This window comes from Ostrea edulis, chromosome 2 (genome assembly GCF_947568905.1).
Source record: "Ostrea edulis chromosome 2, xbOstEdul1.1, whole genome shotgun sequence".
NCBI lineage: Eukaryota > Metazoa > Mollusca > Bivalvia > Ostreida > Ostreidae > Ostrea > Ostrea edulis.
The window spans coordinates 22,082,326-22,097,264 of NC_079165.1; the positions used below are offsets into that span (position 1 = coordinate 22,082,326).

The 14,939-nt window shown below is 35.2% G+C and overlaps 1 protein-coding gene across 1 annotated transcript in view; it reads left to right on the plus strand.

Annotated features, from left to right (window-relative positions):
* Positions 1-6,149: 6,149 nt before the first annotated feature.
* The window catches only part of LOC125682605 (uncharacterized), a 33,852-nt gene continuing 25,062 nt past the window's right edge, over positions 6,150-14,939 (plus strand). Inside the window, exons 1-3 of the mRNA XM_048923279.2 lie at positions 6,150-6,282; positions 12,457-12,687; positions 13,247-13,501. Of these exons, the coding sequence (XP_048779236.1) occupies positions 6,219-6,282; positions 12,457-12,687; positions 13,247-13,501 (550 nt within the window). The 5' untranslated portion in view covers positions 6,150-6,218. The remainder of the gene's footprint in view (positions 6,283-12,456; positions 12,688-13,246; positions 13,502-14,939) is intronic.

A 14,939-nucleotide genomic window follows, 5' to 3' on the forward strand; every position in this document is an offset into this window, starting at 1 on the left:
GTTATAAATTTTCAATAATGCTCCATTTGACATAAAAGTTTGCAGACGACGTAAAATTCCTATTTTCTGTGAAAGTTTCTTGCATAAAGAATCAATGTGTACAGACCAAGTTAGACATTCATCTATTTGTACACCAAGAAGTTTGGCCGTTTTAACAGTATCTAAAACAATATCTCCTACTTTGATACACATTTTTCTACACTTTGAGAGTTTTTGTGCAGTGACAATCAACATACATTGTGTTTTCGCTAAATTCATCGTAAGTTTATTACTTTCCATCATAGAGTTTAAAAGATCATCAGGTAACGTTTGCTCAATAACATCAATAGATTGATGTGAAACATCCTGAGATGTATCATCTATATATAGAGAGATTTGAGTGCTTTAGGCATTTAGGATAATCGTTAACAAATAAAATGAAGAACAATGGACCCAATATGGACCCCTGAGGCACTCCTATTGTAACATCTTTTTCATCTGACAAAACACCTTTCCATCTAACACATTGTGATCTTCCGCTAAGATAAGACTGAAACCATTTAAAAGAATTTTGACAAATACCAAATGATGAAAGCTTGTGTAACAATACCTGGTGGTTTACAGTGTCAAAGGCTTTACTAAGATCAATAAAAAGAACACCTGTCACTCCCATATGTAGAATTGCTCAAGTTGCAATGTATATTTGTCATGCGCAAATCTTGCATGCGCCAAATTGTTTTACCTGGTTTATTTTATTTCAATCCTTTCTTTGACTACTTTTGTATTAATGGATAGGCGTATTTGTAGCTTGAGCGAAATTTTGTTTTGTTTTCATGAATGACAAAGTTGTTTTCTTTATTTAGCCTTTGACGTCAAAGTCAAGTACAAACTTTACCAAAAAAATGCGAGCATATCATTTGAGTTCTGACATTAAAAGGACAGACACTTGAAATAAAAATATGATTGATTTTTAAGCTCGTGCACCCCACATGATTTGATTTATATTGACAGTCCCATATACTCAAGTATGAGAAAAAAAATCATCGACAGGTTGTTTTCTCAGTCAGCTGTCCTGCCTATTCTTAAAAGCGTCAATTCTTCATTATTTTTATCAACAAATGTAATGTTGAGTCACACACACACACACCTAGCATAGAGATAATAACATATCTACAAGAGAGAAAGACTGAATTTCAAGATTGCAAGTATACTTTTGTCTCTTTACAGCTGAACATAACAATGATACGATTCATCGTGAGTTTGCAGACAACACAGAAATCTACACCATCGTGATACCCTCAGTTGTTGCTGGTTTAGTCCTTCTTCTCCTACTCATAGCAGCAGGGTACTGCTATGTTAAATATCCACGTCAGAAAACTAAAGTGGAGGTCAGAATGGCCGCATGATTGTATTAACCAGTCAGGATCCAGGGTTGAAGGAGGTTCCGCCCACTAATCAGTTTCAAATGCTTTACTTTCCTGTGTTTCCGTGTAGACAACAGCTGCTAAAATTGTAACTGGGCTCCTGCTTCCTCATAATATATGTACTTGATAATCAGAAAAGGGAATGAAGAATTCATAAGACGATACATGTATAAAGAACTCGTAAAATCAAATTCAATGTCGTTATGATGATCTGATTTGCAAATACAACCTGACATTAGGTCGAATGCTTTTTTATATGTTTCACACCCATTGGTGATTTTCAAGATCAAGATATAAAGCCTACGGCGGGTTTCATCGGTTAACAGGGGATGCTTATTCCTCCTAGACATCTGATCCCATCTGTTTCCAGTTGTCCGTGTTTGTCCTACTCTCAATTTTATACTTATGTCTCCCCTCTTTCAGGGGGAGACATATTGTTTTGTACTTCCTGTCCGTCTGTTCGTCTATCACAAAATATTGTGAACGCTTCTCCTCCTACATGGCTCATTGGATAGATTTGAAACTTTCTACAATGCTTCATTGCCATTTGTAGATGTGCATATTGTCAGGACAGGAGGATCCAATTATTCTCCTAAAAGTTGTAGTAGATCTAAGAGGGTGGAGGATGTTAAAATAGCATGTGAACGCTTCTCTCCCTATATGACTTATCCGATAGACTTGAAATTTTGTACGATACTTCAATGCCATTTGCAGATGTGCATATTGCAGGGACAGGAGGATTCAATAGTTGTCCTTAAAGTTATAGTGGATCTAAAGGGTGGAGGGTGTAAAATAGTTTGTGAACACTTCTCCATTGTGGTTTATCGGAGTCCATAATGTCTATGTTCCTGGTCATGCTTTCTCCTGCATACCATGCAGTACATTAAGGGGAGGATGTTTCACTTGGAGCACTTCCAATTTGAGGAGCTGTGGATACATTTGTTTTTCATAAAACAATCTCTAGTTTTTATAGGATTAATGCGATGGATCACTGTTCGTTTTCTTCACTTTTTCTTTCAAACTCAAGAGTTAATTATTGGGGCTTTCTGCCAGTCTAGAAAAAGCTATTAATACCAAGAAATGATATATTGCTTGTAGGAGTTATGAGATTGATCACTGTTCGTTATCTTCACCTTACATGCATAGATCTTCTTATTACTAATAATTAAAACCCGGTCTAAAATACATGTATAACTGTTCCGATTTGTATTGTAGCACCCATTTTCCTATAAGTTTTGATTTAACCTTCCAAACCCAGAATATGCATATGTAAAGGTCATAAGATATTATGATGATTGTTATTATAAAACAAAAAAACAAACAAAAACTAAATCAGGACCTTGCTAATGTAAACTGGAATTATTGTGTTTTTGAAAGTGACATGATATAATATTTTAGTAGGCTATGCTGTGTAGAACATTTTTTATTAAATTTATTTACTAGTATTTTTCAAGACTAAGCCATATTTGGTAATTTGTAAGTCGAATCCTTTGCTCAATAAAACAATTGCCTAGTTCATATTTGTCTTGAACAGAAGCAAGTTCACATGTAAGTGGAAGCGGTAGATAAATCCATGATTCTATTCTACACAATCTATGGATTGATGTTTGTATTCAAAATGCACGCAGTTCGGTATACCCATCTTCAAGTACGAAAATCTAATTCCACACAAACAAATAAAAACGAAGAATATATTTTCAAAGACAAGGGTATTCTGACAATCTGCCAGGAAAATATATGGGAATATCTTGCGATAAAAGCTTAACATTAACTATTTTTATGCATTAGATGCTTGTTAGTGACACTGATTTGTTACGTGAAGACGTCCTTAAGTTCCATGGTCCCTTTTATATAGTCGGACCTAACATTGAACTCTTGTCTACCAGTACAGCACTTTTTCGCAGACGACTAAAATCAAAGAGAAACAAAGTACCAGAGATTGCAATCTTTTCTTTCACTATCAATACAGTAGATAAAAGCAAAACTACGTCTTCATTTCCGATTTTGTGGAAATTTCCAAATTCTTAAAGAAAATACCATTCACAAAAACATGCAAGTACATATAGCATTATCCCAGATCAGAACAGACCGAAAGCTACATGACGGGTTTCATACCAGTCGTTAAACCGTTCTTTGCATACTGAATTTGACTACGGATTACTCTTTTTACAATGTACCTGATCAAGACATAAATCTCACAGCGGTTGTCACCGGTCAACAGGAGATGCATTTCCCTCCTAAGCTCCTGATCTCACCTATGCGATTTGGTGTGTCCAGGAGTACATGCTTAGTCTACTCTTACTTTTGTATTCTTTATAGGAATTATGAGACTGGTCACTGTTCCTTACATAGTTACCCCTTTACTTCATCATAAAACCCTCGTCATCTTAACACTTTTACAATAATTATCATCATCATATAGATCTGTTCCCCTCCCCTGTTTGCCTCTCCCTTTGTCTGTTCCCCTCTCCTGTTTGCCTCTCCCTTTGTCTGTTCCCCTCCGCTGTTTGCCTCTCCCTTTGTCTGTTCCCCTCCCCTTTTTGCCTCTCCCTTTGCTTGTTGCCCTCCTGTTGAACTTGGGTATTTATATGGATCGCCAAACTAGTTAATGATGATGAGAGAGTGAATTGCAGTCATTTTACACCAAATATAAAATATCTGTGTATATGATTTTTCCTGGTTTATTAACCCATGCAAGATTATAGTCAGACTGATTTATAGCTGTAATGGGTACAAAGTAGTCATCAAAATCTTGTACAAAAATACATATATAATTTGATTGGATATTATGTGAATTATATAATGGATACAACACATTCAATTTAATCGGACATTGAACTTAATTATACACCAATTCATTGACTTACGAAAGTATGTAATTTTCCGTTACCATGGACATTGTGTCTACAAAGTAGTTTTCCCTCGTAAGCATTGTATTGTTCTAGATAAAAAGAAAAGTAGTTAAAATATATTCCTAAAATATCTAATCAAACGGGATCGCCTCCTTGGCACTTGATCCCACCTCTGGTATACCCAGGGGTCCGTGTTTGTATTCCTTATAGGAATTATGAGATTGATCAGTGTTTGTAATCTTTACTTTTTCATACTGTGTGTCCTGGGCTCCGTGTTTGCCCAACTGTCTATTTTGTATTGCTTATAGGAGTTATGAGATTGATCACTGTTCGTTATCTTCACCTTGCACTACAAGTACATATTATTAAGTATTAGCGTAACCTTGTACCTTTTATAAGTATTTACAACAATTGAAAGTGAAAGTACAGTTGATTTCCATTGTTTACATTCAATTCGGAAAGATGATCGTGGTGTTGAATATCCAAGATAGTTTGTAATTGCAACTTTTGTTGCCAAAGATTGTTTATTAGTTTTACTTAAGACGTAAATAATCACTGTGATGTAAAGATTGTTTATTAGTTTTACTTAAGACGTAAATAATCATTGTGATGTAAAGATTGTTTATTAGTTTTACTTAAGACGTAAATAATCATTGTGATGTAAAGATTGTTTATTAGTTTTACTTAAGACGTAAATAATCATTGTGATGTAAAGATTGTTTATTAGTTTTACTTAAGACGTAAATAATCATTGTGATGTCTACATACGATGTTTCCCTCCACGTTACGTTTGGTTTAAACGCAGCGCGCACGGTGTTATTTGTAAAACGCTCGCTCATTGGCTGCCTCTGTCAATCGTAAGTCGTGATGTATTCTGAAGGGGCAGAAATCGTTTGCAGAATATCCCAGCCGCAGAGACTCAGAAACAACTTCTCCTAAATCCTTTGAAGGTGCAAAAGGTGATTATTAACCAGTTATAATTCAATAGATATTCTCCAGCACCGACACTTTAATGACCTTATTGAACAGAGAGTTCCGGATGTCCCTTCGCATCCGTATTGAGTGTTTACCTTAATTACCAGTGTACACTCTATCTATAAATGACTGCACCTTCCTTACGCGGGTGATTTTAAAGTTCATTAGGGATTTTATATTGTTTTATACATTATCAAAACACACCTGCTCGTTCCCTTACGTTTTAAGTGCCTTATTTACCAGTTCAAATATATTTAGTCATTGTCCCTTTCCAGGACAAATTTATTTATTCCTACTCCATTACTTGGGCTAATCATTTACCTGTTGTCCAATACCAAGAAACCTTATATACCTGTGGACCATTACCAAGACACATAATTTACCTGTTATTGAGTACCAGGACACATCATTTACCTGTTGTCCAGTACCAGGACACATTATCTACCTGTTGTTCAGTACCAGGCCACATTATTTACTTGTTGTCCAGTACCTGGATACATTATTTACCTGCCGTCCATTACCAGGACACAGTTAGCTATTAAGGGCGTGTATCCGCCATCCAGACGTGTGTTGAGCAACCGGGAAGCAAAAGCGCGTTACAACTTTTATAAATTTCACGCATGATAGATTATTATATAATTAAAGCAAAGGACTTGGTTGTTTTGTCCAACTGATCAAAGGTACAGAGCTCAAGCAAAATATTAGCAGCAAAGTGTTTGTATGTATATATATATATATATATATATATATATATATATATATATATATATACACTCTTTACCTGTCGCTTCTTAATACAGCACAACCACTAGTTTTGTTACAATATATTGTTCGATATCAAGTGTATTTAAAATATAAAAAAAAAAACAACCTTGTACGTGGGTATACTGAAGAAGCGATTTCCTGTGGAGATCACGTTGTTTTAAATATCGTGACGTTCTTCCGTCCTGGTTAAGACCCCTGTCATTGAGAACTGTCAGTGAGAGCTATGTATTCGTGTGTTCGTGTTTTTGTCGGTCTCCTTGCGGTTTCCAGACTATGCTGTGCATACGGTAAGTGTTGTACATATATTTAATTCTTTATTATGTTCCCCAAACAAAGTTTGGGAACATATTGTTTTTACTCTGTTTCTTATTATTATTATTAAGGTATTCCGTCTCCTGCGGAAGACCTTACTATTATTGTTCGCGTTCTTCTTCTTCATTATTATTATTAAGGTCTTCCGTCTCCTGCGGAAGCCCTTACTATTATTGTTCGCGTTCTTCTTCTTCATTATTATTATTATTTTCCTTGGTAGTACACGCGTTTTTCTCAGCCATTTCTCGATCGATTTTCACGAAATTTTCAGGAAAGATGTCTTTTGGTGACGAGACTTTGCTTGCAAAATTTCGTGCTTGACGTCACTTCCGGTCAGGAGTTATCTCTCTTTTAGTGACTTTTTGAAGGGCCTTGTTGTCCACACATCTCCTCCGTTAGTTTTGAAGCTAGAGTCTTGAAATTTCTACACAAGATAGAGTAAACATTTTAGAAGATTTGTGGGGGATTCGATTTTACCGGAGGCGATTTGCCTAAACGCTCGCCTGGACCTGAAAAAATGGATGCCAAAATTTTTCGCCGATTTCGGCGATTTTTGACCTTTGATCTTCAATATCTTTTTTCTTGCAAATATTTTGTTAAGACATGTAGAACAAAAGTTGTGCACATTTACGAGATCTTTTCGAAAATATCAAGATTTAGGGGCTAGCCCCTTCAATTAGGGATCTAGAAGGGCTCAAAGTCTAGATCAAATATCTCAAAAATCGTTAATATTTTGGTATAAGTCAAAGAACAAAAAATGTTCATCTCAACAATCCAAATCTATTCATATAAAAATTTAGGTCATATGTTACGTAATAAGGGATTTTAAGGGCCAAAACCATAAATTTTTTACCCCTTGTATCTCGAAAACGACAAATATTTTGAAAAGCAATAAAGAACAAAAGTTGTTCAGAATGATGATCTGAACAATATGCATATTTCGTTTTTACTCTATGTGGCCCCGTTAGGGAGCTACAGTTTGGCCCCTAAAAATTACTTCTAGAAATAACTCGAGAACGGTAAAGAATTTCTAAATACTTGTTGAACAAAAAATGTTTGAAATGTCATGACCTTTCTTACGATATCAAGCAAAAGGGGCTGACCCTTTAAATTAGGGGCCCAGAAGGGTCCAAAGGTTTATGAGAATATCTCAGAAACTATTAATATTTTGTAATAAGTCATTGAAGCGGAAAAGTTCATCTAAACGAGCTTGTTCTTATCAAATGAAAAAGTAGGTCATATGTTACGTAATAAGGGATTTTAAGGGCCAAAATCATAAATAATTGACGCCTCATATCTTGAAAACGACAAATATTTTGAAAAGCATTATTGAACAAAAGTTGTTCAGAATGATAATCTAAACAATATGTACATTTCGTTTTTTCCCTATGTGGCCCCGTTAGGGAGCTACAGTTTGGCCCCTAAATATTTCTTGTAGAGATAACTCGAGAACGGTAAAGAATTTATAAATACTTGTTGAGCAAAAAATGTTTAAAATGACATGACCTTTCTTACGATATCAAGCAAAACGGGCTGGCCCTTTAAATTAGGGGTTCAAAAGGGTCCAAATGTTTTTGAGAATATCTCAGAAACTATTAATATTTTATAATAAGTTGTAGAAGCGGAAATGTTCATCTCAACGAGCTTGATCTTATCAAATCAAAAAGCAGGTCATATGTTACGTAATTAGAGATTTTAAGGGCCAAAATCGTAAATATTTGACGCCTCATATCTTTAAAACGACATATTTTTTGAAAAGCATTATTGAACAAAAGTTGTTTAATGTGTCATAACCTATCGATCAATATCAAAAAATGGGTCTGTGGGCCTCATGGCTCGCCTGTAGAGTCGATTTTTGTCGATATCAGTCGATTTCAAAAACTTGTAACTGGTAAATATTTTGTAAGGACATATTGAACAAAAGTTGTTCAGTTTATCGAGATCTATCGATTGATATCAAGAAATAGGCCTATGGTCCTAATGGCTCGCCTGTAGAGTCGATTTTTTGTCAATATCGGTCGATCTCAATAACTTTTTACAGGTAAATATTTTGTAAAGAGATATAGAACTAAAGTTGTTGAGTCTATAGAGGGCTAACAAATGACATCAAGAAATAGGCCCGCGGGCCTTATGGCTCGCCTGGAGAGTCGAATTTCAAACGAATTTCACCGCAACTTTGCTTCAGAAGCTTATGATATGAAAAATTGATTATATCTAAAGTGTCTTAAAGTCGGAAACTAAATTGGGACTCATTTGTCTTTCTTTCTTTTTTTTTTTTAACTCCGAGTGCATCAACAAATCGGACGGAAGACCTACTCGTTTCTCTCAACGAGATCGTGTCTAGTTATTTTTATTATTATTATTATTATTATTATTATTATTTTCCTTGGTAGTACACGCGTTTTTCTCAGCCATTTCTCGATCGATTTTCACGAAATTTTCAGGAAAGATGTCTTTTGGTGACGAGACTTTGCTTGCAAAATTTCGTGCTTGACGTCACTTCCGGTCAGGAGTTATCTCTCTTTTAGTGACTTTTTGAAGGGCCTTGTTGTCCACACATCTCCTCCGTTAGTTTTGAAGCTAGAGTCTTGAAATTTCTACACAAGATAGAGTAAACATTTTAGAAGATTTGTGGGGGATTCGATTTTACCGGAGGCGATTTGCCTAAACGCTCGCCTGGACCTGAAAAAATGGATGCCAAAATTTTTCGCCGATTTCGGCGATTTTTGACCTTTGATCTTCAATATCTTTTTTCTTGCAAATATTTTGTTAAGACATGTAGAACAAAAGTTGTGCACATTTACGAGATCTTTTCGAAAATATCAAGATTTAGGGGCTAGCCCCTTCAATTAGGGATCTAGAAGGGCTCAAAGTCTAGATCAAATATCTCAAAAATCGTTAATATTTTGGTATAAGTCAAAGAACAAAAAATGTTCATCTCAACAATCCAAATCTATTCATATAAAAATTTAGGTCATATGTTACGTAATAAGGGATTTTAAGGGCCAAAACCATAAATTTTTTACCCCTTGTATCTCGAAAACGACAAATATTTTGAAAAGCAATAAAGAACAAAAGTTGTTCAGAATGATGATCTGAACAATATGCATATTTCGTTTTTACCCTATGTGGCCCCGTTAGGGAGCTACAGTTTGGCCCCTAAAAATTACTTCTAGAAATAACTCGAGAACGGTAAAGAATTTCTAAATACTTGTTGAACAAAAAATGTTTGAAATGTCATGACCTTTCTTACGATATCAAGCAAAAGGGGCTGACCCTTTAAATTAGGGGCCCAGAAGGGTCCAAAGGTTTATGAGAATATCTCAGAAACTATTAATATTTTGCAATAAGTCATTGAAGCGGAAATGTTCATCTAAACGAGCTTGTTCTTATCAAATCAAAAAGTAGGTCATATGTTACGTAATAAGGGATTTTAAGGGCCAAAATCATAAATAATTGACGCCTCATATCTTGAAAACGACAAATATTTTGAAAAGCATTATTGAACAAAAGTTGTTCAATGTGTCATAACCTATCGATCAATATCAAAAAATGGGTCTGTGGGCCTCATGGCTCGCCTGTAGAGTCGATTTTTTGTCGATATCAGTCGATTTCAAAAACTTGTAACTGGTAAATATTTTGTAAGGACATATTGAACAAAAGTTGTTCAGTTTATCGAGATCTATCGATTGATATCAAGAAATAGGCCTATGGTCCTAATGGCTCGCCTGTAGAGTCGATTTCTTGTCGATATCGGTCGATCTCAATAACTTTTTACAGGTAAATATTTTGTAAAGACATATAGAACTAAAGTTGTTGAGTCTATAGAGGGCTAACAAATGACATCAAGAAATAGGCCCGAGGGCCTTATGGCTCGCCTGGAGAGTCGAATTTCAAACGAATTTCACCGCAACTTTGCTTCAGAAGCTTATGATATGAAAAATTGATTATATCTACAGTGTCTTAAAGTCGGAAACTAAATTGGGACTCATTTGTCTCTTTTTTTTTTTTTTTAAACTCCGAGTGCATCAACAAATCGGACGGAAGACCTACTCGTTGCTCGCAACGAGATCGTGTCTAGTTATTATTATTATTCTTTTTCTCCGGTACTTTTTTGTCCGGTAGTGTTCTCAGAAACTACAAAAGGGATCGATATGAAACTTTCCAGGATGATAGTATAGCGTTTGTAGATGTGCATAGTGATAGTCATTTTGTTTGCACGTGCATGCACGCGCGCGCACATGCATTCCAATTTTGGTACAAAAAATGGAAAATCAGAATATTGAAGGAAGCGATATAAAACCTAAATAGGATGATAGTATATCATTTGTACATATGAAAAATAATAGTTATTTTGTCAGCACGCGCACGCATGCGCGTGCACGCGCATTACAAAATTTGTACGCTAACTTTGGAATCAGTCTAACTTTTTTGTTGTTCATTGAAATGGCTTGAAATTCATATCATAGGTAGATATTGAGACCCTTAACTGATTTGCATGGTCAAAATTACCAATTTGCACGCGCATGCACGTGCGCTTCATTTTGATTGGATAATACTAAAACGTTTGTAACTATCTTATTTATGAAGCGAATGAGATGATATTCACAGCATACTTAGACAATATGTGTATCTATATATTGTTGTAACAAAAAAATGCCAATGCACACGCGCATGCGCGTGCAACTTTTTTAAATGTTCAATTTTTAAAGGACGATAACGTTTTTGTTTTTCATCAAATTCTATTGATATTAATGGTTTAGATGTGTCTTGGTACTCCTTACAAATTGCTGTGGTTAGAATTACTGCTCAGCACGTGCATGCACGTGTGCTGAATTCTGATTGGACGATTTTAAAATCGCTATAACTTCCTTGTATTTGGTGGAAACGTTATGAAATTCACACTGTGGGTATATGATAGACATGCCTGTTGAACGACATCAACAAAAATTCGGAATCATACACGCGTGCGCGTGTATGCACGTGCAACGCTTTCTTTCATTTTCTGGTACTGAAATGACCATATTGAACGTACTACATGTAATTAAAGGCTAAAATAAAATGATTTTTTGCTATAGATTCACAAGGACATCACTTTTTAATTGGGGGAGGTTTGGGGAACATATGTAACGGTCCCCGTTACAATTAGAACTAGTTTATATTTGAAAGGGTGATTTTGTCGCCTTTAATCGTGACGATTTTATTTCGCGATTTACTAGTGATAATCTAGTTCGCGACGAAAAATTTTCGCGACTGAGATTATTTTAAAAATATGAGCGACATTAAAAGACTGTGTCGTGGCGAGAAATATTCGCGACATCGGCATCACAAAAATTTCTCGCACGAGATAATAATTTATCTATCTCTCTTAACCTCTGTCCTAACTGCAAATCATTTTAGATCAAGATTATATTCTTCTGGCATATGTAAGATTTGTTGGTCTGTCATAGGGTCATTTGCCATGAGCATGTAATGACCTTGTGTTCTATATTACTCACTTCTGATACATAGACAATACAGTACAAATACCGTACTTCTTCTGTACACAATTTCCACTTTTGCGACTTTTATGAACTAGTGATTTGGAATATCTACTCTTTCTGATATGCAGATCATTTCTCTCACCAGACGGCGCGCTACGCAAGCTTCACTTTATGTTTTATTTATGAAAATGATGCAGATTTATTTTATTTTCAAAGACGCTAGCGCTGTTTTACAAAATTCTTGTAATTCAGATGATAACAGAAGTATTGTGGAGCGTAGCGTAACGCCCTCTGGTGAGAGATTGATGCAGGTCATGATTAAACATGAGAATTTTTCAGATATGCCCTATATAATGTATACGCTATCTTAAATATCATGATATCGTATTTATTATTCTATGATGATAGTGAATTAACTTTAAAATTCTACATTTGTAGTACAAAGTGATAAGTTGATGTAAGTGGAATGACATTGCATTTTGATCATTCAACTTTAATTTAATTAATGATTATATCCACAGATATATTTCAATCTGATAATGATATCAATTTTCTAATCATAATTATTCATATCATTATTATTCATTAACGTATCATAAGTTTAGATTGAGATTTTAAAAATTTATTAAGATATTACAAGTTTCTTTATTAAATTGCATTTAACAGAAAATTTGGCTTTGAATAAAAGTGCTGAACAAAGCTCAACATTGCCCAGTCAGGCCGACGCGGGACCTATGCGGGCGGTAGACAACAACACAGATCAAATACTCTCGTCTTCCGGTACAAATTGCGCGCGCACAGATGTTAGCAGCATCGTCTGGTGGAGGGTAGACTTGGGAGAAATAAGAAGCATACACGACATCCGGGTCTATTACCGCAACGACAGCGATGGATATGGTGGGTAACAAAATACTAGTATAATCCCATTCCTACACAAACATTGCTTTCTCTTACGATATATCCATCGACTTGATTTCAGTTGTTTTCAAATTCGGTTTTGACAGGTCTCTAACATTGAATTTGTAGAGTGTACTACATTGTTATAATGACAGACTGTCTTTTGAAAACATAAATAGAAACAGAAATATCAGCAATATTTGTCTAATCCGTTTACATTTGTAAAATTACCTAGCGAAATAGCTCAGTATATTAGTGTGTAGGCTGACGGTCTGAATATCACGGGGTGGAGTTCGGCAGGGGTTTCAATTTTTTTCTTCAGATTAATTTCTACTAAAACCGCATTTTTTTTTTTTTATTAAATGAAGTAAATTTGAAAGTTTTCAACTTTAAAATATTGCTGTACATATCCTCCACTTTTGTCAAATTTCACTGATGTACTATTCTTCCTCAAAATATCAAGAAAACGGTTCAATCTATGAAATTCTCTACTCTATCGCACTTTTACCTGACTATTTTTATCATATACTTCTAAGGTGTACATTTTTCTCTGTTTTAGTTCAGAACAGAGTGTTGTCCAATGCCGGATTTTCTCTCTATGTATCAGACACTACATGTGATGGCTACACCGGGGGCCACTTGTGCTACAAAAATAACGACACATTGCCACAACTTGAATCGGATCACTTGTGTACACGTCATGCACGCTACGTCACTTACTACAATGAAAGAGGGGAAGGGGTAATCCTCCCTCCTAAGGCGGATCGAACTCAATCCACCACCATTGCAGAACTCTGTGAAGTCCAGGTGTTTGGTGGGTATCTAAGAAATAACTGTCTAAATGTATGGGTTTATTGATGGATGATTTTATGTCTCATCGAGAATTTTTCACTCATATTGAGACGTCACCAGCTGTAGGTGAAGTATCACAAATCTAGACCTATACTTAGCGCTCTGGGCCCATATTTACTAAAGTTCGTAGACGTAAACGTAGCGTAAATCTAGACGTAGCTTAAGTTTACGTGTGGGACGGTATTCACTAACAGTTGTAGACGTAGATTTACGTCAGAAATAAGCGTAACTCTACGTGTGCTATACTAGTACACGTAAGCTGATCGTAACTTTAAGAATAAACAAAGCAAATGGCGACTTGTCATTTTTATCGATAATTTCTTGCGTAAAGACCTTACAAATCCTCTAGATGCATATAAGCTTGTTAGTAATACACAAATTAATTGTATTTATTCAGATTATCGTTTTCTTTGAGATCATCTGCAATTGTGTGACAATTCTCTAAATTTTGAGCCCGATCTAATTTACCTTGTGGCGGATCTCAGTCTGATTTAAAATCAAACTTCTCACTTCGCTCGATATACGGACAGTCGCTGTCCGTATATCGAACAAAATGCGAAATTTGATTTTAATCAGACTGGGTGGATCTAACCTTGCCTTTAGAAATAATTGGGAAGCTTTTTATTTTAGTCATGCAGGTTATTTAAAAAAAAAAGAATATTTGCCATTTATCTTATTATACAGAGTAGGTCTAGCATCTTTCAGGGAAATACATTTTTTTTAATTTTCCAAACATGGTAGAATTAATGTATATATATGCAATCAAACATGCAATGTTTTAGATTTGAAAAGAAGAGAGTCACTGTGTGTACAAGAATACATGGTGATTGACAGCTATAGAAAAACCATTTCTACTTATAGATATGTGATCTTTTCTTTGTGGTTATAAGCAAATATTGGTAGTCCAAATAACTATTTGTTACATTGTAACTTACACAACAGGGAAATGAGCCTCTAAATAAATATTTCTTTAAAAAAAAAAGATATGCATTTCATTCCAAGAATACAATTTTGTGTAATTTGTTTCAGAGAGCAATTGTGATGCCTACTAGTGTAGTCATGTGTAGACTTTCAGTCTTTCAGAGTGCCATTTCCTTTAACTATAATCTTACAGGAGTCAAACCTTCATTGATAATGCATATATATGAATCTTTCTACCATTCATGATTTGTATGTAATTGACCTTTATATGTGATCAGCTAGGTAAAAGTCTTTGCAGTGTATATTACCAAACTCCAAGGATGATGCCTTCAACATACATATTATTTTGTTGAAGCCCATCCCCCCCCCCCCCCAATTTACAAAAATCTCACTGATAAAAGTTCATTCTGAAGGCTTCTCACATTAAACCGACATATGTACTAATGCTCCTCTTTACAAATTTTAACCCACCAGACAAC